Source organism: Rhagoletis pomonella, unplaced genomic scaffold (genome assembly GCF_013731165.1).
Source record: "Rhagoletis pomonella isolate Grant_MI unplaced genomic scaffold, Rhpom_1.0 Rhpom_scaffold_00006, whole genome shotgun sequence".
Taxonomy (NCBI): domain Eukaryota; kingdom Metazoa; phylum Arthropoda; class Insecta; order Diptera; family Tephritidae; genus Rhagoletis; species Rhagoletis pomonella.
The window spans coordinates 81873180-81899814 of record NW_023458560.1 but is presented as its reverse complement, the minus strand read 5'-3'; the positions used below and the strand labels follow the sequence as shown (position 1 = coordinate 81899814).

Here is a 26635-nt window from a genome sequence, read left to right as displayed (position 1 = left end):
ACTGCATCTAGAACTAAAAATCGTCAAAATGGCGCTTACGACAATCTTTTACTAAGGCGGTGATATATGTACACCTTTGCTTGAAGGAGCCCCAGAGGAGCTTCAAATAGTTGTGACACTGAGCTAAAATTACAGAAAAATGGTGGGGTTAATGGGTCAGCACACATAAAATGTCTCTTGATAAATAGACAACTCTTAGGTCTCTTATTCGCTGGTACCAACAATTTTTTAAGCGGTAAAGAAGGTTCCTGTAAATGTTTAAACCCTTTTGGGTAACAGCCCTTTTGGGTAACAACGTAGAGATCCGTGAAATATGCAATACACTACAACACTTCATAGTTGAATTGCTATATATAGATAGTAACAACCTTACCAACGTACCTAGAATGGCGGTAGCAAGAAGTGGTAAAATTGTTCGGTAACAAAATTTTACGGTTACAAAATCATCGGTGCAGGATATAACTGTAAACGAAACGGTTTTCAGTCCGCAATATGGCACCTCAAATCTAAAGATAGTTGATTGCCCTGCCGACGTGCGTTCTTCTCGAGCACATAGTGGAGCCGAAAACCGTTCCTAGTTTCCCATGTGAACCAACAAAACAGCGCTACAACTACGCTTTGGGAGGAATCTGAACCCATAAAATGCCAATCAATTAGCTCCGTGAGTGGGGGTTGCGTCGCATGTTCATACAGTGATGTGCCAAGCTGGGTTACCTTTGACCATTTTGTGATGAACTAAGCATAGGAGGATTTGCATAAAGGTAGACGCCAATAAATAAAATGGAAGGTTTCAACCGGATTAAAACCACCGCGTTTTTCATAAATCTGTATACAGAGGGCTACTCTAACGCACTGTAATTCATTTCCAAAGGACTCGAAGCATCCCTAATCGTTTTTTACTTCTAACTACAGTTCCAGTTTGCCCTGTGAAAGCAAATCGTACTTAGTTTTAATCTCAGCTGATACGGATATACTAATGAAAACAAACGAAATTAGTCAAACTCAAAATAGCGGTATTCTTCTTTGAATGAGCATCACAATACCAAATGACCATTCGTTCGTTCGATGAGCTCTTTAGATCGCAGTCGAAGATCAAATGCAACTCGATTCCACGACAGTCGGGTAGACGTAATCGGAACGACCCAGATTTATATCTGGCCAAGGACGGTCACTCCAGCAACACTCCCCAAAAACTCTTTGGGGAATCTCCATACTGTTACAACAACAACATCAAATGCAACTCATAATAAGCTCTCGTATGTTGGTGGGCCAAACAACATTGCATACGCAAACTGTTTTGCTACCTTCACATAGCCCACATGGTCCAACGATTTTTGCAGGGAATCTTACACTTTTTATCACTCTTGAACTTTCAGTATTTTGTTGGGGGGTAGGGTCTAAACTGAAATGCTTCACCTTTTCGGAAACTCTACAGCTTGGCTTGTGCTCTCGGTCACAGGGTATATAAGAACTTTTTGGACCGCAGAACTGAAGTGGCCCTCATGAAAGACTCCTCTTCAAAGGCTAGATAGAAAGGAAGAAATTAATTGAATGTTTTTGATTTTTTGAAGGTTTACCAAAGTAATTATACTTCAACTGACAAAGGACCGATCAAAGTAAAAGTCGACTGACAAAAACAACACTAGTCTGCATATCGGTAGGTACCCATATATATGTACATATATACTACTGTATATATGTACATGTATCGTCGTTTAAAGTACAAAACCGCGTATCAACAAAATGCAAAACAGCGTATCAAAACTGCAAAACCGCGTATGTGAGGTAGCATAAATTATTTTTGAGAGAGTAAAAACACTAATATTTCAAAATTGTTCTCTTTTTTATAAAGCAATCGCATTTCTGGCTAGCATATTTCAGGACGAATGGATAAGGCTTGAGCTAAGAGCTTGTGTGAGCAAATCCAATTTTTGGCAGCAAATGTCAGTTACGAGGTTTTGCAGAATGACGATACGCGGTTTTGTACCTTAAACGACGGTACCTAGTCAACAGCGAAGAAAGGCGCCTAAATTATTTTCGCGTCTTTTTTCGTGTCTAGTAACGATATCAGTTAACCTGCAGTGAAAAGCTGAGCTATTAAGCACAAATTCCTAAATACTCCAACACCACAAAAAAAAATTTAACGACATCATTTTTTTTCTTTTTAAAACATTACATTTCAAAAATACATATATGGCATACAAAAATTATAATAGAAATAAAATAAAAATCCGCTGTCTGAGATTCGAACTCGGATCTCTCGAGTTTGCTCTGTTGTTGCAGCGTCGCGAGCAAAATGGCATACTTATGCTTTTAACGGGGGATGAATAGGCAGTCTATTCCGTCCACTGGTATGATGCTACTAGTATTTCTACTGGTAGCGTGCTGATGTAGGAGCGGACAATTGACATCTCCTATAACACCGCCATTTTAAAAATGCCAATCGCCAACATTGAAAAAGGCTACAACGTGAACTAGTTGGGCTGAAAAGCAAAGTGGTAGCATTCTAGTTCACAACTGGTAGCTTTCCCTGCAGTGTGCGTACTAACCATTTTGTGAATCCCCGGATTTCGAGATTTTAAATTGGTAATTCCCGGGATATTATTACCATTAATTTAAATATGCTATCAAACTAGTTATGGACATAGTGCAGCGAATTGAAATACAGCGGCTCCGCTGGCTTGGCCATGTCGTTCGAATGGACACCGACGCTCCAGCTCTGGAAGTATTCAACTCGGAACCCGCTGGTGGTAGCAGAGGAAGGGGGAGGCCCCCACTGCGATGAAAAGATCAGGTGGAGAAGGACTTGGCGTTTCCAATTGGCGTCAGTTGACACAGAGGAGAAACGACTGGCGTGCTTTGCTGAACTCGGCCAAAATCGCTTAGGCGGTTACAGCGCCAAAAAAGAAGAAGAAGAACAAACTAGTTTTGTAGTCTTGCTTTAGTGCGAATACTACAAATAAAATAAATTTGTGTTTTTAAGCAAAGAAATATAAATTTATTTATTTTATGTAAATAGGACATTATTTGATTATTTGTTGGGTTGCAATTTTATAATTCTTTTATTTCTCTACAGTGCCTGAATTTCACTCTGTTTTAATTTGGTTGTAAATTAAATTATATCCCAGGATGTTTGGGGCTTAATCCCGAAGTTTCGGGACTGCAAAAGGGCTCGGCGATCCCGGGGCTAGATGTCGTCTTAGTACATACACCCCAACAATATTTTTTTGCTAGTTTTGACTACTCTTCTTTTGATTTTTTTTTTTCACATTTCATATAAAAAGTAGTCAAAACTGGTAAAAATGTTGATGTGCTATCTTTTGTCGCGGGGTGTACAGTGCCACAATAGCAATACGTACATATGTACATACATACATACATCGTTTTCCTCGCGACTCACCGTTAGTTTATGGTTCTCAATATTAATACTCTCGCATATCTATATATAGTTGCAATATGCATACCCTGCAGCAATAAGGCGGCCAATTCTCCTTTAAGGACTAGTACTTCACTGGATAAAATTTGACTGGTCAGAATTGGACATTTGCTTGCATCGAAAATGTAAGCCTTCGACCCCCAACGGTCTTCAAGGAACCGGCCTAGAGATAGACGAAAAGTACAGTTTGGCAGTGACAGGGTGGTGTTGTCTTGCAATTCGATAACAAAAATTTAAAGAACACCACCCTGTAAATGTCCCAATCCCTTGGTCTGGCCTTGATACAAAGTGAACATTTGAACACACATTTATGTACATGCGTGGCTGAAGCAGTTTGCCACTATTTGTTAGCTTTCAGGAGGGTCCGGGTTCAAATGCCACATGGTTATAAAATGATAAAATTATTTTATGTGTTTCCTAATTATGAAAAAGCATCTGCGAAGTGCAGAACGCAATCTTACTCCAACGAAAAAAATCTACGAAATTGAACTAGTCCAGGACTATCTTACGGTCAGTGTTGATTGGACCGAATGCTAAAAATGGCAGTTGAAACCATTGGCAGGGCAATTATGAGGGACTAGTGCTGGTAACAATAGGGACTATCTGAGGGCTAACCTAGGGTGAGTCTGAATTGCTGCATGCGTATGTACATACATAAGTACAGATATACGAACGTATGTATGTATGTAGTATGTAAAAATTTCGTTTTTATGTTGGACCGAATTTACGAATGGCGGAGCTTTTCATTCCATTGCTTTCGGTATTTTTGTAGTATTTATTATAAAATACTTATGTAAGTATGTATGTATATACATACATACAATAATGCAAGTAAATAAAAGGATTTCCGCATGCATATGTACATATGTATGTATGTATGTAAGCGTTCATCTACTTTCAATGATTTACGTTTGGATTCGTTTTCGGTTTGATAGTCACATTGACCTGGCTCAGCGGACGACGCAACACAAAGTTTGTCACAATAAAGCTGCATATAAAAGGCGTAAGGCAAGGCATTGGTTAAGAACTTAAAAGCCCGTTTTCGCAAACGGCCGTAGTCAGCGAAGAGTGGTCAGCTCCAAATTCCTGATTCCTGGCTACCGCGAGTCATACATTTACATATACATATTTATGTGGATTAGGGTGGTCCTTAAATGATGTAGCAAGTAATTTTTTACATTCGATTTCCTAAGCCCCAACGTGTATGCTACTACTGTAGTCAAAGAACAATTTTGGTCCCGATTGAAGTCGGTTAAGGCGTGTCGCACGGGGGTCAAAATTCAGATTACCCTATGAAAACGTCTTAACCGACTCCAATCGGCAGCAAAATGTATAGATGATATCTGCGACCGTGGTATTACCTACCGAAGGGGGTGAGACTGAAAAATCGTTAATTTGATTTTGTTGATGGACCACCCTAATGCACATACATATGTATGTATGGGTAAGGGAATTATTCATGCCGAAAATGCGTGACAATGTATGGAGTATGGAGAGTACATAGAAGTGCCTAAGCAAACAATAAAGCGTTCACTCACCTCGATAAAGTTTGGCTTTGCCAGAAATTTGCAGTGCGCTGACCGACTCCAATTGTTGTTGTTGCAGCTGATGTTGTTGCTGCTGATGATAGTGTGCCTGCAGCTGATTATGCTGAATGTGCTGCTGCTGATGGTGGAGATGGTTTTGGCTTTGATTTTGATTTTGAGTTTGATTAAGACTTTTTATTGGTGTCTGTTGTTGTTGTTGATGTTGCTGCAAAAAAGCTCGATTTGTTGCATTGATCGATGATACACTTGGGATGGCATTGGTAGCCATGATCGCAGCAGGCGTTGCGCCAGAAGTTGTTGCTAGCGATTGTGGTGGCAGCTGCGGCTGTGGCTGTGCCTGTGCTTGTGTCTGGCGCTGCATCGTTTGTTGGTAGTGTTGCATATGTGGCAGCTGTGAAGAAATGTTGCCATGTGCGACATTTATCGCTATCGACTGATTGAATGTCATCCCATTTGAATTGGTCGCTGCCGTAATTGCCCCAGTATTGAGGGCCGGCGGACCATGCGTCGGGCAAAAAGTTCGAAGTTCACCGCTGGCATCGATGAACACGGGAGCTGCATCCATAAATGGCCAGGTGGCGCTGCTGTCACCCACTGCAGCCACAACCGTGGAAGCAGGGCTCGATTCCCGTTGTACGTTGGAAACAGTACTGTTGCTGCTGCCTTTGCTTGGTGTTTCGGCCGCTGCGGCAGTCAGCGAAATCACCTGCACTGGATAGATGCTTGGATGCGGTGCTTGCGGTGTGTTGCCAACCGCTACGTGCAATGCGCTGCTAGCTAGTGCAGCTGAGCCTGGCACAACACTATGCAAATGAATGTGTGGCACACCGCCCAATGAGTTGGCATGCTGTGTGCAATTATGCTGATGCTCTATAGATGACGTCACAAAGTTGTGTGATGGTTGTAGATTTGGCAACAGTGGCTGCGGCGGCTGCTGTTGAAAGGAATTTTTGGAGTAACTCTGTTGAGCCATGGCAGACACTTGGGGCTGCTGGTGTTGCTGCGGCTGCGGCTGTGGCTGCTGTTCCTGTTGCGCCTGTGAATGGTGATGGAGACTCATCCTATGCAGCATAGTGGTAGTGGTGGTCTGTTGCAGATAATGCTGCTGCTGCTGCTTTGGTGGCTGTGGTTGATAGTAGATTGCTGTCTTTTCATGAGCGAACAGGGAGGACGCAGCTGCAGTTGTGGAAGAGGTGGTTGTCTGCTTTTTCCGTGCCGGATGAAACGATGGGGCTAGTGGCGTCAATTTCGATTTGAGCGCCTTCAAAGCCAACGTAACGGATGGTGTTGGGAGCTGTACTTTTGCAATAGGTAGTTCTTTTTTGGGTAACCGGTGTTCTGTTTTCTTAATGGACTGCATTGGATTTGAAACCGAACAAGAAGCTGTAATAGTTGCTGATATTGACTTGTTAACTCCCGATGGAATAGTATCGCTCGATCCACTCAGAGCTTGGGAGGCTTTGGTGCGGCCTTTATTATTGTTATCATCGACAATCTCGGCCATGAACGGACTTTCGATTTGTGGACCAACAATGAAATGGCCAATATTCATATTTTCCTCACAATATGTATCTTCTTCCGCAATATCTTTAACGGGCCGAGTTGATTCCAGCGGGGAGTGGGGTGTCGTTGCAGCTATGTTTTCCGTTTGTTCTTGTGCCTTCATTATCTGATAACTCTCGCCGATAAATGTCACCAACTCTCGGCACGCGAAATTCAGTTCTTTATTTTCTTCCACCACATTGTCTTCGTCAGCGCCCTCCCAAGAGCCTGTGCAATGCATTTTTCTGCTGTGCTTGCAGTAGCTGTCATGGGAACAATCGATAACATGTTCGATAATTCGAAAATTATCATAGTCGATAATGCGCTCCTGATAGGTACAATTGGCAGCTGTTTCATCGCAACCACAACCAAAATGGCTCGATGCATTGCAAGTACAATCAGCTGGTTCTAAATCGTCCAAAATATTACTACTTTGCGATTCGAACGATTGGTTTTGATTGACTGAATGTTCATTAGCCAGAGCGCTGCCAGTTACTGGCGATGGCTCATCTGCATGACCACCACCATCATTTATCGCATTCAGTGTTTGCTGCAGACAGTTGTCGCACTGGCTTAGACTATTTGATTTTGCGGAATTTTTATCGCCCACGAATCTGGAAAACTCATTACATTCATTACAATCGCGGTTCATATCGAAAACGTTTAATTCTCCATAGAACAACTGACTTTCATTTGCATTCCCGATCGCCTCGTCAGCAAACTCCTTTACGCTGTTTGTTATAGCCATTTCCTTGTTTTCGTCCGCTTCGTGAAATTCCATCAATCCATAGTCTTCACTGTCATTATTTGAAGCCAGCGCTGCCAACGCATGGTACGCATGTTCACTCTCCCCATATACATCCGTCCCCAGCTCAGTGTTGCCTGCTGTCAAGAGCTGTTCTTCGTCACTCAATGCGTCAGTCTGTGTACTATTATCGACAAGCCTAACCGCCGCCATTGTGGCGCTGGCAATCATCTCTCCACCGATTTCCAAGTTATCATCATATTTAGAAGATGCCGTCACCGTTGCAACAAGTGGCAATGGTAACCTACGAGAATGGGTGTGTGTTCCTAACTCCGGCATCATAGCAGAAGAAGCCGCGGAGGAACTGGTCCCTACGAAGCCAGGCGAAACCGAAGTCAATGTCGTGAAACTATCTTCTTCATCCACGTGTCCGGCGTTAGTGCTGCTGATGAGAAATGTGGTAATAGCAGTGGCCGCAGATTCCTGATTCAGCATGCTCTTGCGACTGACATTGGTAGTTGTTGTTGATTCCGCCGTACTTGCTACATCTACTACTCCATCCATTGACACTCCTACAACAGCTGGAGGCGAAGCAGTAATGGCGGCAATGTGGGTAGTCACACTTGCAGCTGCCATACGAGAAAAGTGAAAAGTTAGCAGCCGATTTGGAATTTTGCAATAATCGCTTCACGTTAACGGTAAGCAGCCGTGATATTGTCGCAGTCGCAGTCGGTGTCGGACAAGTGTGTGCTCGCACTTTACAACAGCTGATAATGAGCCAGTCCTATACTCCGTCCCTTTGCCAGTTGGCTTTTTTTTATCGTTCTACCAGATGTTCACTTCAGCGCCAATTTTTTTGTTGCTCATTATTTTCGTATGCGCTCCCCTCCAAAGTAATCTTAGCGAGCGTTGACCAATTCACCAATATTTATTAGAGTTTGGTGTTGTATGCAGGTTCGTGCATGCATAGATTTAGCCGGCATCAAAACTGAAAAAAGTAAATAAACATTTTACCATTAAAGTTGATTGCATAATTACAATAAAATATCGAATCCTAACCGCCAAAAAGGGTAAGTGAGTATTTCTGCATAAAAAAGTAAAATGTTAAAAAAAAATGTCGCTTACGTGTTTTTGGGGCGGTTAGGGGTCGATATGTACTACATATACATATGTACCTATGTAAATATTGTATTCAAATTTGTTATAATAAGTATTCAGGTACTCTTGCATGTATGTATGTAGTCTTGCGTCGTCTACATACACCGAATTGTATATAAGTAAGTAACAGATTGACTGAATAGCGCTGCTATTGGACAGCTCTGCTCCTTGGTTTGCAGTTAGTAGTTTGAAAACTTCGTGTCGTATACGTAACCTAACATTCATCGGTTTGTAATAGGGATGTTGCAAATGTCATATTTTCGCGAATGTACGAATGCGAATGCGAATGCGAATGTTAGGAATAACATTAAAAAGACTTAAGACATCGTTTTTATTACTTAAAAATTTTGTAAATTATTAGAACATTGAACGAATGCTAACCTATACAGTGTTTTAATCTATGTAGTAGTCAAAGTTTTATATTTCGAAAAAAGTAATTTTGCTGCCGTTTCTCCCGCGAGGCGATTTCTTAGAGGCTCGTATATAAGGCCGGCTGCACTGAACAATTAATTGCTCACTTGGAACGCTGGCGGGTGGAGCGCTAAAATATTTGCGGGCCAGATATATCAATTTGTCGTATTTTAATTTAGTTTTCCACCAATAGAGAGGATTTTCAACGAGATGAGCTGATCTGTTACAAAAGAAAAAATCAAGTAGATAATGAAGGAAATCGACGCATAAATAAAGAAGTAATAAGCGGTCATATGAAAATGCGCAAAGATTTTTTGTATGAAAAATAAGCGGGCAAAAATGTTAATCATACGCCATGTACACCCGAAAATATCTCGAAAACTTATCCATAGAATAAAACATTAACTCGATTTTCAGATTCAGCGAGCAATTCTATATAGGAATTGGATAATGGCGTCCGTTGAACATTTTTCCTCTATACCAGTGTTATTTTTCAGTTTTCGTATTTTTAGTGCCTTGTTTTGCCTTTTTTGATATTTCTGGTGCCTTTTCCTGCCTATTTCGTTATTTGATTTTTCCTTTTCCGGCCTATTTCGTTATTTTATTTAGCCTTTTTTATAGGTCCTAAAATCCGTTCCCTGCTTAAAAGACATTTAGCAGTACTTGTTGAAGGTAGGGATTGGTAGTGGGGGGTTGAAATTCGATTTTTTCCGAATTTCGAACATTGCCCAACCATTCGATTATTCGATTCGAAATTTGGTGGTGCAAATTCGATTTAGTTCGAATTTTGTCGAATTTTCCAAAAATTTTTTGAAGTGAAACTTCTTAATCTAGTTCGGAGATGAAAAAAAATTTCCATCGATAACTTAAATCTGCCAGTTTTACCTTTATATATTTTTTTATCTACTCGTTTATTCCATGGGGTCTTCATGCTTTATTTAAATTTAAAAATTTAAATTGCTATACCGTTTTAAAAATCTGAAAATTCACTGCGGGAAATTTTTGTATTCTCTTTTTGTCTTCGCCTTCTCGTTTATGCCTTTATAAGTTTTGAAAAAAGGTTTTGAACGAACCATTATTATATCAAATTCCTAGGCAAGTTTTGAAAGAATATTTTCGATACTAAATTTTATTAAAAGAAAATGTTGAAATCAGCTTCGTATAGAAACAGTGCCGTCGTTAATTAAGAAAGAGATGTTCTTAAATATCATAACTTTACGATACTATTATTATTATATTGACTCGATTTGACTATTTATTTTATTATATTTTAATTTGAATTATTTGTTTATAAAAATATATATTTTATTCCTTAACAAACACTAAATGAAAATAAGTTTAATCTTTGAACAACATTAAAAAAAATCGACAAGTTTTCGTAAAAATTTCGAACTTTCTATTTCAATTTTATCTCTTAATATTTTGCAGTTTTTTACCTCATTCAATTTTAGTCTAATAAAGTACAAATTTAAAATAGCTATGATTTACAGTTGATGTATGGCATGTTTTTGACGATGTCGGTAATTTCCTTCCATATTATCTAAGTGTGTTCGACGATTTTTTAATGAAGAAAATGAGCAACGCCTTCATCAAAAGAAAAAAAAAAAAATATTAAAAATCAACGATAAGTCGCAGCTATGTATTTTAAACTTGCGTTTTTTTTTTGTATTGATCGGGCTGCAAAACTGCTTACTCAAAATATGTATTTCTAGGAAATCCAATTAAAAAGCTTTACGAAAGTTTGTTGATTTTTTTTAATGTTGCGCAAAGATTAAACTTTGGATTTATATGGGTTTTGTTAAAGTGTAAACTGCAATTTTATAAACAAATAATAAAAATTATACAATTTTAAGATAAATGGCGAATCTATGTATGTATCATGTATAAAGTTTTGATAAGCACTTGAAATGTCAAGTTTTAGTACTGAATTCAAAGAAGATGTCTCTTTTATCCATTCATAATAACTTAAAAAAAATTTGTTTGGTAAGAAGTGTATCTTAAAATATCTGACATTTATGTTAAAAGTGTAAAATATGTAAATGTACCTACATAAACTTTCCCGTGAATACCATCAAATCATTGGTTTTGAAGGGAATCTATGTATGCATGCACTTAGAAAATATATGAGTAAATTAAAAATTCGATACAATTTACAGTCGAAAAGTATCCCAACACTGTGGGCAGTCTGAAATAAAAAAATTATAAATCGGAAGGGTAAAATAGTATTGTGTTATTAATTCAAAAATAAAAAGTTTAATTTCACTGACGAAGGGGGGCTCTATCCCCCCCAAATCCCGCGCGCCCCCCTGGCTACGCCACTGAATTACACTGTAGGACAGCCCAAACCAGCCCGGACTTTGTTAACATTTTCTGAAAGTACACCCATCCAGTAGTAAAACACTCGGTGGATTTGCGAAAGTTAGCTCGTCTTTTTATTTCATGGCCTATTAAAAAGTTTTCATGTCTCGGCCTAAGTAGTTTTCAAAAAAATAATAAAAATAAAAATAAAATATATAATAAAATTGCATGGGAAATATTTTCGTAGAACATTTTAACCTATTAGCTCGCGCCTAAAAGGGTAAGTTTGATCCTTACTTCAATAAATCCCGCAAAAAGCAAATTTGGAAGTCGTTAGGGGACTGGTGTACTCTAGAAAATTACTCTCCAGAAAATTTTACTAGGGGTCTTCTCAGGCAAAAGCTTCGTGCTAATACAAACGTAAAAGCCTCTACAAATCTAAAATAAAAAATCAACAAAAAAAAGTAATTTTACAATTTTATTTTTTTAATTTAATAATAACAGTTCCTTCTTGGCACAGATTTTTTGTCTCGATGCATCAGATCAAAAAACGTGTATTTTTTCCTTGCATCTCCAAGACAAATGGAGTGCCACACACAGTGATGGCAAATTTAGTCAGAAACAAGAAAGTTGAAGAGTTCATTTTTTTGGAAATAAATATGAAATTAGATTTTTTCTAGAAAAATTCGATTTTATCCGAATTTTACCAACACAAAGTTCGATTTCAAAAATTCGCCATTTCGGAGCTAAAATTCGAATATCGAAGCTTCGAATATCGAATTTACCCATCCCTAGTTGAAGGTCCCTCGATGATGCTTGATATACTACTCAACCGTTAAGCGCCTGAAGCTAAAAGCCGGTTATTGTCCGCACCCTGGTGAGATAGATATTAGAGTGAACTCTCTCGCCATGTACATATTCGCTTTCGCAAATCATTCGTGTCATTTTATGCGAATCATTCGCATAACGAATGCGAATGCAAATATTCGCAACATGCCAGGTTTGTATTACTGAAGATGATGACCAAATTTATGTTACGTATACGACACGTGGTTTTCAATCTGCTAACCAAGAAGTACCGTTGTTCATTAGTATTTGAATTAGACTACTTAAGAAAGTGGAAACAAACTGTCATTTAATGTTTTGTATGCCATTTTTGTATACCCTATGAATGCGCGATACTAATTTATTAGTCAAAGTTTACATTTATGTTCATGTATTTATATTAGGGTGGTCCAAAATAAGTAAAGTCGGAATTTAATCCCCTAAAATTTTTCTATATCGAAAAAATATACCCCAATTTTTTGTTTGTTTTTGAAATCAAAAAATATTTACAGGTCGCTCAAAACGCTCAAAGTGTTGCATGTGTGTATTTTATATGAAAAAAAAACAACAACTATGAAAAAATGGTTAATTAAATAATCGGGTATTATTAATTATTGGGAATCTCCTGAAGAGAAACAGAGTTTTTCGATTGAAAAATTTTGATTTTCAAGAATTCTATACCATTTCTACGAAGTGGAAAACTTCTGAACGCTTTGTGAGCGCACAAATTCCGACCTAACTTTTTCACATGCATTCTTGACCTCCCTAATGTACAATCCACATTACATCTTACATTTTCTGTATACGTGTATATTTTGGTATTCTATTTGGCGGCCGCTGTGGTTTAGTCGTTAGCAGTGCGCGCTACCATTCTGCAGGGCCTGGGTTCAAACCCGGTTTAACTCAGCATAAAAAAAGGTTTTTTTTTTCTAATAGCGGTCGCCCCTACGCAGGTAATGGCAAGCAACCGAGTGTATTTCTGCCATAAAAAACAGCTTCTCATAAAAATACAATCGCCGTTCGGAGTCGGCGTAAGACTGTAGGTCCCTGCAATTTGTGTGACAACATCAAGGCGGCACGCCACTAGTCGGAGGAGAAGCTCGGCCAAACACTAACATTTGAAGGCAGTCTCTGCTGATTTATAAGTTTTACGAAGATCACTGGCTTTGCTTGAGGACTTCAAACTAGATCAGCACTTTTTTGATTTGCCTTTGCAGCAGTGAACTTTCAATGCAGATTACCAAGAAATGCTCTAGAACTTTAGAGTATAAATTATGCTGCTTTTTGGGCAGGTGCTTTGTCAAAAATTCTCACTCGCCACAAAAACCAACGAATGTGAGCTAAAAAAAAAAAAATTCTTACTGAAGGTTTGTTAAATAAGTTATAGTTTTATTAATTCTCCTCGGTACCTCGGAATAAAGTCGCACCTAATCCTGTTGCAGCAAATTCTTATCATATGCAATACAAGATTTTTAGTCAGACAACTTGTGGCACACCCTAATATGCATACATATCTAGGAAATTGTTGTTGTAATAAACCATATAGATAATATGATTTCTACATGTATGTACATATGTATGTGTATGCGTTTGTACTCATACTTACGTTTGAATATCAAAAGCCACGTAAATGATTTACGCAATTATATATAAATAAATAGCATATGTTCACTTCATGAACGCACGCAGGCACGTGTGTGTTCATGTTAGTTTTTCGTGGATTATTTTCCGAATATTAGTCCACCACAGTATGTATTTCTCCATCGAACATCTTTCATAGTTTTTGGCCCTAACAACTAACACCTCTGTAGAAATACATATACATATACATATGTATGTATGTATAATGGGTTAGTAAGAGCTTTTCCACGTTTGCTAAAAAAAGTTAAGTGGATGGTAAGCTAACAATATTCCAGCTTTCCACCATTGCAAATACAAGCCTCTCCTGGCCCTCTCTCGCAATGCCATTCATTCTCTCTTAGTCTTTTCCACTGCCCTTATGTATGTACATATGTGTGTATGTATGTATGTATAATTCACCTCCCAGGAATAACATACATACATATATACATATGTTATTAACTCAAGTCTCTTTTGAGTTGGCTCATTTTTTTAATCAACATTTTCTCATTTAGAGAAATTTTCGCGCAACAAGTTAGATGCTTCCTTTTTTTATCTTTGTGTCCTTTGAAATAATTATAATGTAATATAAGAACACAAACAAAAAATACAAATGCTAACATTTATAAAACCTTCATTTCGTTCGAGAACCGGTAATATTTTTTTTTTCTTGTGGGTATCCTAAAAGCTTCAAAGCCTACAAGCAGCAATCGACAAAGGACCAAAGTGTCAAAGTGAAATTCGCTAAAGGAACGGCAGTGTTCTTTAACATTGCGTGAAAGCATTGATTCATACGTCGTAAACGCATCTGGCAACGCTATGGACGATATATTCGTTTATGTTAGCCCTCTTATGGTCAGCCGGCATAGCCTAACCTAATCTAATCGACTTAAAAAAAAAAGTAGAAGGTTATCAATTCACCGGAATATTACTTTTTTTTTTTATGTACTACGCTCTCAAAATACTTTGGAGTACGTGAACCGTTTTGGATAATTCGGAAAGGTGCTACCTTAAGAGTGGTCCCATACTAATTTGGTTTAGCCCTTTGACGATCAAAGGGACAGCGGTGACCCTTTTAAATAAACATATTTTCTGGAAAAACTGTTGAACCGATTCAAAAAGGTCTTATTTAGTAGATAATCAATGCAGCTTTCAGACATTACCTTACTTTTAAGGGTGGAGTCCTCCAGGCCGCCCCAAATTCAAAAAAAACTTAACTTTTTTTTTCTCCTATTTCGCTGTTGGAATATTTCTGTATTAGGTGGAGCTACATATCCAGAAATTTTGGAGAAGTTGCGGGTAACCTTGCCCTTAGCACACTTATACCACACCTGAGATCCCCCAATCTCAAGGGACATATATGTATGTCCCATTGGTCCTCAACCTTTATGACATATTCGAATTTTTCAGAGGAGTTGGTTTACTAGGAAAAAAAATAAATTTGTTTACTTTTTGGCTTATACATTGGAACATAATTTTTTGTGGTAAATTTCGAAACAATTCGATCACAAATTTTCGGGTGAATTTTTTTTTCAGGCAATGAATTTTACCATATTATCGATTGGCTCGCACTTCGTCTCACTCAGCGCTTCTGGGAAGGCCTTATTCGATCGAACGACGGATCATCTCGGGGAGGCTGTTCAATACAAACAATAACAAAATGAAAGCGAATTTCTTCGAATTCCTTTCAACTCATTAATTCGATGGCACCGAGAAAATGGGAAATGTTGCCCAATAAAGCCGAGTCACTAGCAGTCGGTGAATTGTCACAATAAATAATTTCCAAATTTCCAAATACGCCTTTAAACCTAGAAGTCCTTTCTTCGTCGAATTGACCAGCTGGTGACGTGTGTTGTTTACGCATACAAAATTAAGAACGTATTTCCAAGGATAATGTATATAATATAAATCAATGTGCAATAATAATCGATGATTCTCCGATAAGCACTCGCGTAAACAATTCTTTTCAATCGAAAGTCGGATAGGAATCGAAAAAAAAAACGTTGTTTAGATTTTTACCATTGACGACCCTTGGGACATATATGTACATAGGTCCCACATTTTTCCACAAAAAATTTTTTGGCGAAACTTTTTCTTAGTAATATGGGATCGCTGAACTCGAATCAGGTGTCATATCTTTGAATTTCTCAACGGATCAGTAATGGTCGTCAAAGCGTTAGTTCTATTTTATCATGAAAATGTTAACGGTACTCCTATTTTAATTTTATACGAGCATTAAAGTAATTTCCTATATGTGCGATAGTTAAAGGGGTGATGGGCGGAGGGGGAGGTGGTGTGGTTGCTCCCACCACCATTTAGAAAGGGCATGAACCACCATTTACGAAAAAGTGTAACTTGTTAATGCGGTTCTTGCGTAGGTATGTATAAACAAGGTAACAAGTATTACTCGAAATTGAGGGAGAATTTCGTGATCACGTCGAAATTTATAGTAGCATTTTCCGGTCGTTGCCACGGTCGAACCGGCTACAAAAGTTCGAGCATAATTTTGTTTGAACTTAAATATGTGCACCCACAAAATGTGCTAACGCAGCAATAAACTATTCACACTCGCAAGTGTGTATCCTCGACAGGTTCATTTGGTCATGAAAATGTGCTCGGCGAAAAATGTTCGAGAGCCCTACAGTTACGCAAAAAAAAAAGATCTATAACTTGCAAACCAGACGAGATATGAAAATGGCGAAACCATATTTGAAATAAGCGTGCAAAACTCTATCCATCCAAATAAGCTCTGTTTCCGGAATTATAAGCTTACCAAAAAATGTTCTCCATATAAATAAGGGTATAGACATAACTATGTAGTTATTTTTACGGTATAATCCCACTACCACTACTAGACATATCTAGTTGATGTACTGACCGAATATATTCACGCAATCATCCCACCCCCTATAATGACGTAAGCAATTTCCACATGAACTCCTAAATTAGGAGTGATAACAACAACAACGAACATCTCTGTTGACAAGAATTTGACAAAACTGAAATATAAGCTTTTATTTATCAGCCACAATGAGATATAAATCGATGGCGAAGTTCATCTGATTATGTGCATTTTCGATTTCAATGTTTATTAACATACATACATACATGCACACAAGAACTTACTAGTAGAGTCCGACCGATTCCAATTTTTTTTCAGGTACCGATGCCGATGCCGATTAATCGGCTTATGGGGAAAGAATCGGCCGATACCGATGCCGATGCCGATTCCATAAAAAATTACAAATAAATGTATTAATTCATAAAATCAGTACATTTCACGGCGTTAAAAAAACAAAAGAAAAGAAATAATTGAATTAATTGGCTTGTTATGCAACATTACATACGCATGTATGTACATCCATACATAACGGGTGATTTTTTAAGAGCTTGATAACTTTTTTTTTAAAAAAAACGCATAAAATTTGCAAAATCTCATCGGTTCTTTATTTGAAACGTTAGATTGGTCCATGACATTTACTTTTTGAAGATAATTTCATTTAAATGTTGACCGCGGCTGCGTCTTAGGTGGTCCATTCGGAAAGTCCAATTTTGGGCAACTTTTTCGAGCATTTCGGCCGGAATAGCCCGAATTTCTTCGGAAATGTTGTCTTCCAAAGCTGGAATAGTTGCTGGCTTATTTCTGTAGACTTTAGACTTGACGTAGCCCCACAAAAAATAGTCTAAAGGCGTCAAATCGCATGATCTTGGTGGCCAACTTACCGGTCCATTTCTTGAGATGAATTGTTCTCCGAAGTTTTCCCTCAAAATGGCCATAGAATCGCGAGCTGTGTGGCATGTAGCGCCATCTTGTTGAAACCACATGTCAACCAAGTTCAGTTCTTCCATTTTTGGCAACAAAAAGTTTGTTAGCATCGAACGATAGCGATCGCCATTCACCGTAACGTTGCGTCCAACAGCATCTTTGAAAAAATACGGTCCAATGATTCCACCAGCGTACAAACCACACCAAACAGTGCATTTTTCGGGATGCATGGGCAGTTCTTGAACGGCTTCTGGTTGCTCTTCACTCCAAATGCGGCAATTTTGCTTATTTACGAAGCCATTCAACCAGAAATGAGCCTCATCGCTGAACAAAATTTGTCGATAAAAAAGCGGATTTTCTGCCAACTTTTCTAGGGCCCATTCACTGAAAATTCGACGTTGTGGCAGATCGTTCGGCTTCAGTTCTTGCACGAGCTGTATTTTATACGGTTTTACACCAAGATCTTTGCGTAAAATCTTCCATGTGGTCGAATAACACAAACCCAATTGCTGCGAACGGCGACGAATCGACATTTCACGGTCTTCAGCAACACTCTCAGAAACAGACGCAATATTCTCTTCTGTACGCACTGTACGCATTCGTGTGGTTGGTTTAATGTCCAATAAAGTAAACTGAGTGCGAAACTTGGTCACAATCGCATTAATTGTTTGCTCACTTGGTCGATTATGTAGACCATAAATCGGACGTAAAGCGCGAAACACATTTCGAACCGAACACTGATTTTGGTAATAAAATTCAATGATTTGCAAGCGTTGCTCGTTAGTAAGTCTATTCATGATGAAATTTCAAAGCATACTGAGCATCTTTCTCTTTGACACCATGTCTGAAATCCCACGTGATCTGTCAAATACTAATGCATGAAAATCCTAACCTCAAAAAAATCACCCGTTATGATGTGTAAAAATATATGTACATATATCACATTTATGTACAATACATAAACACTTTTTTATATGGTGCTAAGCAAAAAATATTTAGGAACATAAAATTTCATTTCGTTTTGTACTAAAATACACTCTTTTGCACTCAATGCATAAGAACTTATATGCTAGGTACGTATGTACATACATATAGTCGTCCACAAAATAAAAGAATTGCGATATTTTGACCGATTTTGTCATTTTTATTTAATGTTTATTATTTTTTTTTTATAAAAGTGTAGCTGGTATACAACAAACGCCATATAAATTCAGATTTCAAACTTTGTACAAAAATTAGAAAAATTCTGCTTATTTTCACCAAAATTTCAAACTTTTTAATCAGAATTTTGGTATGCAGTTTTGTAGACCATTTCATTCTAGTAGTTATAATGAAGTGCAAGTTTCAAGCTGCTATTAAATCCCGTTAATTTTTGGCAATTTTTTTTGCTGGCAGTGTTCTCCATAAAAATAATTTTTGTGAGCTGTCTGCAAATGTTTTTTAAAGTTGGCTGTCGCTTCACCTGAACATTTGAAAAGAAATTCCAAAGAATCGGCAAAGAATCGGCGAAAAAACGCCGATGCCGATGCCGATGCCGATGCTCAATTTTGTGCCGATACTAGCCGATGCCGATGCCGATGCCGATTAATCGGTCGGACTCTACTTACTAGGCTTTTCGACGAAGAGGCCTTGTAACAAACAGATCACTTAAAATCAAAACAAAGGAATAAATAAATGCAACGAAGTTATAGCAGCGCCACCCACGGCTATTTGAGGAAGCTATCAGAATGCAGAGTAAAAGCTGAACGTGTACGTACGTGTACATTTGTATGTACGATAGCGTTAATTGAGAGTACTTTTGCAAGACATTGCAGCAAGTTTATTTATTTATTTATTTATTGTGAGAGAGCAACCAGTATGAAAGAAATAGTAAGTGTAAGAAATGGCTTACCAAAAGAGAAGAGAATGGAGCACCTTAACTAACGTTCATATTTCTGAGGTAGATTTTGTACGATAAAGAGTATCTACTACCAAATGTTAAATATAAAAAGCTAACTAACTTGCCCGCTCCCAAACATTTTTCTTTTTGCCAATTTCTTTTTTCTTTTTGCCAATTTCGAAAATGTCATTATTGACGCCTGACGGACGTCAAAAATTGTGTAAGGGAGTTAATTTGAGCTGTTGCAATTTCTTACTTAGGCCCATCTATACACAAACATATGTATGTATGTATGTAAATGGCTTTTTTGCTTCGGACACTGTCAAATTCAATTAGTTCAAAGTTCACATATGTATGTATGTATGTATTTATGCATACCGTAGATCGACCCGGAAAAAAAATGCACCGTACACCCTTGAGTCTGACGTAGTATTGCAATTCGCTTTCGGAAAAATGTATGTTTTTGCCGAACGTACCCCACTTTTTAGATTTTTTTGTTATATCTTTGGCATTTACAGTCGGACTTTAAAGTATGATTGACGGCCGCTGTCGTGTAGTGGTTAGCAGTGCGCGCCAGCACTTCGCAGGGCCTGGGCTTGAGCCCTAGTCAAATCAACAAAGAAATAAAATTAGGAACATTTTTTTTTGTTCCTTAACAGCAGTCGCCCCTCGGCAGGCAATGGCAAACCTCCGAGTTTTATTCTGCCATGAAAAACAGCTTCTCATAAAAATGCAATCGCCGTTCGGAGTCGGCGTAAGACTGTAGGTCCCTCCCCTTTGTGCGGCAACATCAAGGCACACGCCACAAATCGGAGGAGAAGCTCGGCCATACACTAACATATGTGTAAGCGCCAATCTATTATCATTCTTTAAAGTAGGATATATCGATGATTTTGTCTCGAAGAGACCTGTTTTTTGTTTCAAATTTCATTGACCTCAAATTCTTCGTTTTAGTACTTACCCAACGGATCTCGGTTGTTATCACAGTAACGCATCACCCTAATGTCAGTTAATTATAGCTCACTAAGGGCCGGTTGTTCAATGTCTGGCTATCACTACTTGCCGGTTAGACATCATTATCGACGTTTTCGATAACAGGGAGTCAATAACGTCGATAACGATGTTTAACTGCGAGGTCGTGCTAACCAGACCTTTGAAAAACTGGCCCTTAATCTATGTGCGTACATTCGCACAAAATTGGATTTCAAATGAAAATCAGTTCAAACATGTAATGTCTGTGTACGTTGTATGTATGTATGTACATATGTGCGTATGTAGATATGTATGCACTTAAAATTTGCAAATAGTGCAAGTCCTATTGAACAACGAAGCAAATTTGCTTTGGATCGCTAACAAAAAAAAAGTCACAAAAGAACTTAGCCACTGTCCTGTTACAAACCGTTACAAACCTGCATACTTACTCGCAGGCATACATATGTACATGTATGCGTGTGTGTACCTACATACATATGTATGCATTTATGACATCGGCAAGTAGTCAAACAACTACCGTTATAAATGCTACAGCAACAGCAGTATAAATAAGCAGACTGCAATCTACAGCACAATGAGGACTCTGAGATAAAACCTCCAACCGAACGATGACTGCAACAACAAAACGCAAAAATTAAAATTATAACCAAAATTGTTAGCAGCACGGTGCAACGAAAAAGTGAAATAAAAAAAAAAACAAATGCAATGACATGCTGTGCTCTACATACACACCACGGAGATGAAAAAATAGGTACAATTGTACCTTTTTCCGACGTTTGCTGACCAAAGGTACATTAGGTGCAATCACTAGATTTTAGGTACCTACAATCATCTTTTGATCAGATGAGTTTTTATTCCTATTTTTTTTCTTTTTCCCTTTATTTACTTGACGGCATGGGAAAAAGTGGTCAAAAGAAAGCAATTAACAAAATCATATCATATTATGTATTCTCTTAAACATTTTACATTGCATTTAGAACAGCCACTACAAAAAATCAACACTTTACTTAGCTATCCTAAAATTCGTAATTCTTGTTATATTTTTTATATTCGAAATTGGGATTAATTTCTTCCGTCCATAAACCGTCATTGCGCCATTGCGCCTTATACCGATGTACTCCCCTCTCGAATGACGGTGTGAAATCTACAAACGCTCTACCCTTGCAATTGTTGGAATGCAGTTTTTAATTTATTGAAACCATAAAAGCTAAAGTTCCCCGCATATGTTAACATTTTTAACTTTTTTTCTAATTTTACACGCCCATACAGTCCCGGATGTAGGATTTATTAAAATTTCATATTTTCTGTAGTTGACCCAGATTCGCTATTAGATTTCTGGAATATATTTAAACTGATTTCGAATATACTCACGGCAATTCCCATAATTTTTCTAGACTTGCTGCAGCTATTAAAGGGAATCGGATAAATAAGCAGACTTTTCCTGTTGTTTTCGAAAAAGCTCGAAAAAAGTAAATTTCGCAGTGTGTTTTTCGTCTATTTCGCCAATATTTTTCAGTAGTCAAAATTAGGCAAAAAAAGCTTCTCCGATGGATGTAGATACAAGCTCGGTTAAAAAAAAAAAAAAAACTAATCAAGTTTAAAGTACATCCACCATTTGTATTCATATTTAAAAAAATATTATTAAAAAAAAAACTACATACGAATGATGTAACTTTTTTTTAGGTACAATCTGTCTCATTTAGGTGCATTTATTTTACGATATTCGATACAATCTGAAATTCCAAATTTCCATTTTTCATCCCTGATACACAACGCATATGTTCCTTTGTTGTTGTAGTTGTTTTGCAAAGCATTACTTGCTTGCGTCTTTTTGCTGTGTTCGCCTAAGCTCGCTGCGTTCTGCGTTTTTAGCTTTGTTGCAATATTACATTCGCTTAGATGAAAAAACCTCAAAAAACAGTTGTGCACTTGTTTACATATGAATCGACTACATACATACATATGTAGTACATAAGTATGGCGGCGTGTGCTCAAGTATGTACCACAACAAGTAATGTCTGCTCGAAATGTGGGAAAAGCAAAACCGAAACCTGTTTGATGCTCAAATACAATGCATTCCAAAGGTGAAGAGTTGCCAGATCTTTTATAACATTTCCCCAATCGAATTGTGTGGAAGCAGCAGCATCAAGTTTAAATACATATTTATGTACCCATGTACATTACGAAGACTTTCTCCTTGCGAGCATTTTTTTTGTTTTTAATTAAGGGACTCGCAAGTAGAATCAAAGGATCAATCATATATAATGTCACATATAATGAACCTTAATCAGTAGGGTTTGCAAAGCTTTCCATATGAAAACCGGTTTTTACCGTGCAATCCGTACAAGAGCTTTGCGAGACTTAGAAAATAATACCCGTAGTTGAAGGCTTTAAGTTCAAAAATTCCCAGAGATTAAAAATAAGACTCGCAGAGCTTCATTGCTATAAAGCAGTCTGAACTATTTTGCATTTGAAAGTCTCTGGAGTTGACACCAGATAATAGTGATTAGATATCATAAGGTGCGTCGAAAAGGGTGGCATCATTCAAAATAGCGTATCAGATACTGATGTCTCTCCTGAGCGCAAGTCGCAAAACAAACTTAAACATGTTTCACGACACCGTAAACCACTTTGCCTCACACACATACATACCTACATTCATCCATAGTGCATACACATGTGCATATATATGTACGTACATATATATAAAGTCATAGTCTTAAAATTTTTGCAAAAGAATTTCACCACACACCCATAAATACAGCAACGAACCTAGCAACATTTTACTCCATCATTCCAGCCCACAAACACGAATGCATTTCCTCCCTGCAGGAAACCGAGACTATATCTCAACTGATGCACTTCTTCGCTCCAAAGACACCAAACTTTGCAGTTTTACATCCACGCAAAGGAGTTGGTAAAAGTTATTTGCACGAAAAATAACCACTTTGCAAGACTTTTTTTCGTTCGTTTGCTTCCATTTGAAATTTAGAGTAATATCAACGATATCGCGACGTGGGACATAAGATCTTTCAATCTAAGGGGCGAACTAACCATACCTGAGGCTGAGGCTGGTCCTTGGCTATCTAGTATGGTGTAACCCTTTTCGATTTTTAAGTGGAGATACTGAAATGTTTGGAATACTATGCAAATTTTCTGAAGTTTTTTCCAAAAATTCTAGTTATATTTGTGTCACATCAACGTTTAAATGGTTTATTTGAGAATTTTAAGAAAAACTATGTATGTATGTATGCAGTTTTACGCCGACGCTGAAGTAGGTTTGCCATTGCCTGCAAAGGGGGCCGGCTATTAGAAAGACCTACTCTGTTTTTTGATGTTGGTCTAAAACTGAGCTCAAACCCAGGCCCTGCGGAATGGTAGCGCGCACTTCTAACCACTACACTACAGCGGTTTGCATATATCTATACTGACAGTGTCTTGTAGATGCATTACATTACAGTACAGATTTATAAAAAAAAAACAAAAGCATATATTTATATATAGACTAGACCGTATCACAAAAATAAGGCACCCTGAAATTGTGCATATGGAAACTGTGCATACGAAATAATGCATATTAAAAAAACCGAAATAATGCATACGAAAAAAAACCGAAATAATACATATATGCACAGTTTCGGTTGAAAACCGAAATAATGTCTAAATGCACAGTTTCCATATGCAATTTCGGTGCCCCAAAAATAAGATCAATTTGTTCCAACTAAATCGTTTTTGTTTTTTTTCTATGTAACTATTCTTATTCAGAAGTGTCCAACATACTCAAAACTGATAAGTATTTTCAATAATAACTGCAGAGCAAACCGTTGAATCCCTTTAATTCAACGAATTCGATCGTGGCACGTTCTCACTGTAATGTGTTGATAGCTGCCTTAACAATTTTTTTATGGAAACTTTCAATTATAGCAGTAATTTCTGATTTTATGTGTCTTCTTAAACATGGAAAATGATGATTTCACATGAAATAATACATAATAGAGTGCATCTCTTGCCAACTTTCAAATATAACACTTCGTGCAGCTCGAGTGTGTAATATGGCCACACTTATTTTCCGCCGGATTTCCGCTAGGCGTTAAATGGCAAAAATGATAATGAAAAAATTGGGCATCAAAAAATATGCGTCCCAGTATTCAATTCCACCTGGCAATTTTTAAATGGCACTAATTTTTGTAATTTCAATGCCCAATGACAATGGATTAGTAGCTTTTACAAAGGGCTTACATGCACAACTATTTACACCATTGTATGCTCTGAACTTGATCAATTCTTGCGGCTGTTTGCAATTTTAGAAACTAGAGACTTTACGATTATTTTACAATTAATCGATTAATGAAACACAAAACTACGATACAATTAAATCGTGAATTAAACAAAAATAATCGATTAATTTAATCAAATGATTAATCGTTGCCATCCCTACACACAATAGATTGGCGGCAAAAGTGTCTCACCATAGTAAAAATATTATTCACCATCTTTCCCCATAGAACTTTGTTACCGATTCACCCACGCCCACAGTACAAAAAATCTTTAAAAAAACAACTATTGGGGCCTAGGTCAAATGGTTTGGGCTAAACATACATATGTATAGCAGATGTCTACATTTGTCCCCCATTTACAAATATAGTTAATGTTATTATTTAATAATTACTGCTATTATTTCATAATTTGATCGTAAATCCATTTTAAATATGTTCTCTCGAATATAATAAATCATTCATTTTGTGTTACTAAACTAAAATTGCAGTTGATATGACAGTTGTCAACCGAAAAAGTTTGAACGTGATCTAGAACTCGAGACCAGAGAGTCAATTCCGGTTCTGCGTTATCGTTGCGTGATAAAAATAACACCTTTACACCGCATTTATTTCGGTGTTAATTTTATATACTTTTCACTTCACTTTACGATAACGCAGAACGGGAATTGACCCTCAGTGCGCCTTAAAACCTGGTATGTTTAATTCTTGCGGAATTTTCCTTATTTCTAGAGAAATTGACAGCCCCTTCGACAACTGTCAGCCCTTAAGGTTTTAATTTGACGCAAAAATTCGTGACTGACGTGTCTAAAACTATATTAAAAAATATTTTCTTATTTTTAGAAAAATGAACAATTGATTTGACAGCTGTCAAGTGTCAAACTATAAATTTTATGGCATATTTGGATTTAGCATCACAACAGTACTACGATCCTGCAGCTTTATCATAATCGTATCAAAAGCCCTTCTCATTTTTTCGCGTAAACATGGCTTCTCCGACCACTGTGTGCCGGTTTCACGAAAGCAATTTAAGCTCTGGGGCACCCCAATGTGCATATACATATATATATATAAATGTATAAGCCAGAAGTGGGTGGGTGGAGGCGTCTTATATTTTCACCCAAATTGCGGACACTCTCACTATGACATTCCGTATCTTAACTCTTTATGTGATTCGTCTAATTGAACAGTCCTAGATTTCCTAAAGCATACTTATATTATTTATCTAAAAATGATTTTGTTTGAACTTAATACGGTGTGCCAACGCGCACTCAACTGCCAGCGTAACCAACTGCACGAATAAAGCCAGAATAAATACGACGATGATCTAACGTAAAAGGTTACATACATATTCATATATATATATATATATGAACAAATCTTACATATGTTTCGATTTTCCAGCCAAATTTCCGCACTCAATGGCCTTTTTTATAACAATTTGCAATGTTTATTCAGCTCTTCTCACGTTTTCTTTTATGTTTCTTCTATTTGACATTTCATTTGCACTTGCATTTTCACTTTTCCTTCAGATTTTAGTTGGCTTCAATTTTATACATACATATATACATATTTCACAAATTTTCCACATCTTTCTAGTCGTTTTTCCGTCCAACAGCTGTGGCACTTCTCGCTTCTGCTGCGCGCTCACTTACAATGCATTTTCTGCACTATCTGAAGCCTTTGGCGAAACTTACAGATATTAACACAACTTGAAGCCACACATCGAATTGCCATCGCACTAAGGCGATAGATAGATAGTGTTGAAACGTACGTTGCACAAAATACCAGTTAAAATGCAGATTTCAGTATGACGGGAGGCGGTGAGGCGACGCGACAAGTTGGAACAAGTGCAAAATTCCGAATTTACTTGCGACAGCGGACACGGCATTCATTTGATTGACGCGGCGAGAAAATTGGAAAATGCACAATACTCTGACTTCGCATGAGGAAGGTGAAAAATATACATATAAACCCTCAACGCACCCCCGCCATTGGTGGTTTTATCTATGCTTAGCTATGCTTTTGCTGCGCTGGCGGTCTGGTCTCTCAAGTTGTGCCAAAATACACCACTGCCACATCCAACGGCCATATCCACAATCGCCATGAAGAGTAGCGCAAAGTCGACACAATAGCTTTTG

The 26635-nt window shown here is 37.7% G+C and overlaps 1 protein-coding gene across 1 annotated transcript; it reads right to left on the bottom strand.

Moving 5' to 3' along the window:
- Window positions 1-4903: 4903 nt before the first annotated feature.
- LOC118741472 lies at window positions 4904-26614 on the bottom strand. The gene is made up of 2 exons (XM_036473463.1): window positions 25880-26614; window positions 4904-8258 (listed from the first exon to the last, which is right to left on the bottom strand). Exon 2 carries the CDS (start codon window positions 7904-7906, stop codon window positions 4967-4969), a length of 2940 nt encoding a protein of 979 aa, XP_036329356.1. The 5' UTR covers window positions 7907-8258; window positions 25880-26614; the 3' UTR covers window positions 4904-4966.
- Between the last annotated feature and the right edge of the window lie 21 nt (window positions 26615-26635).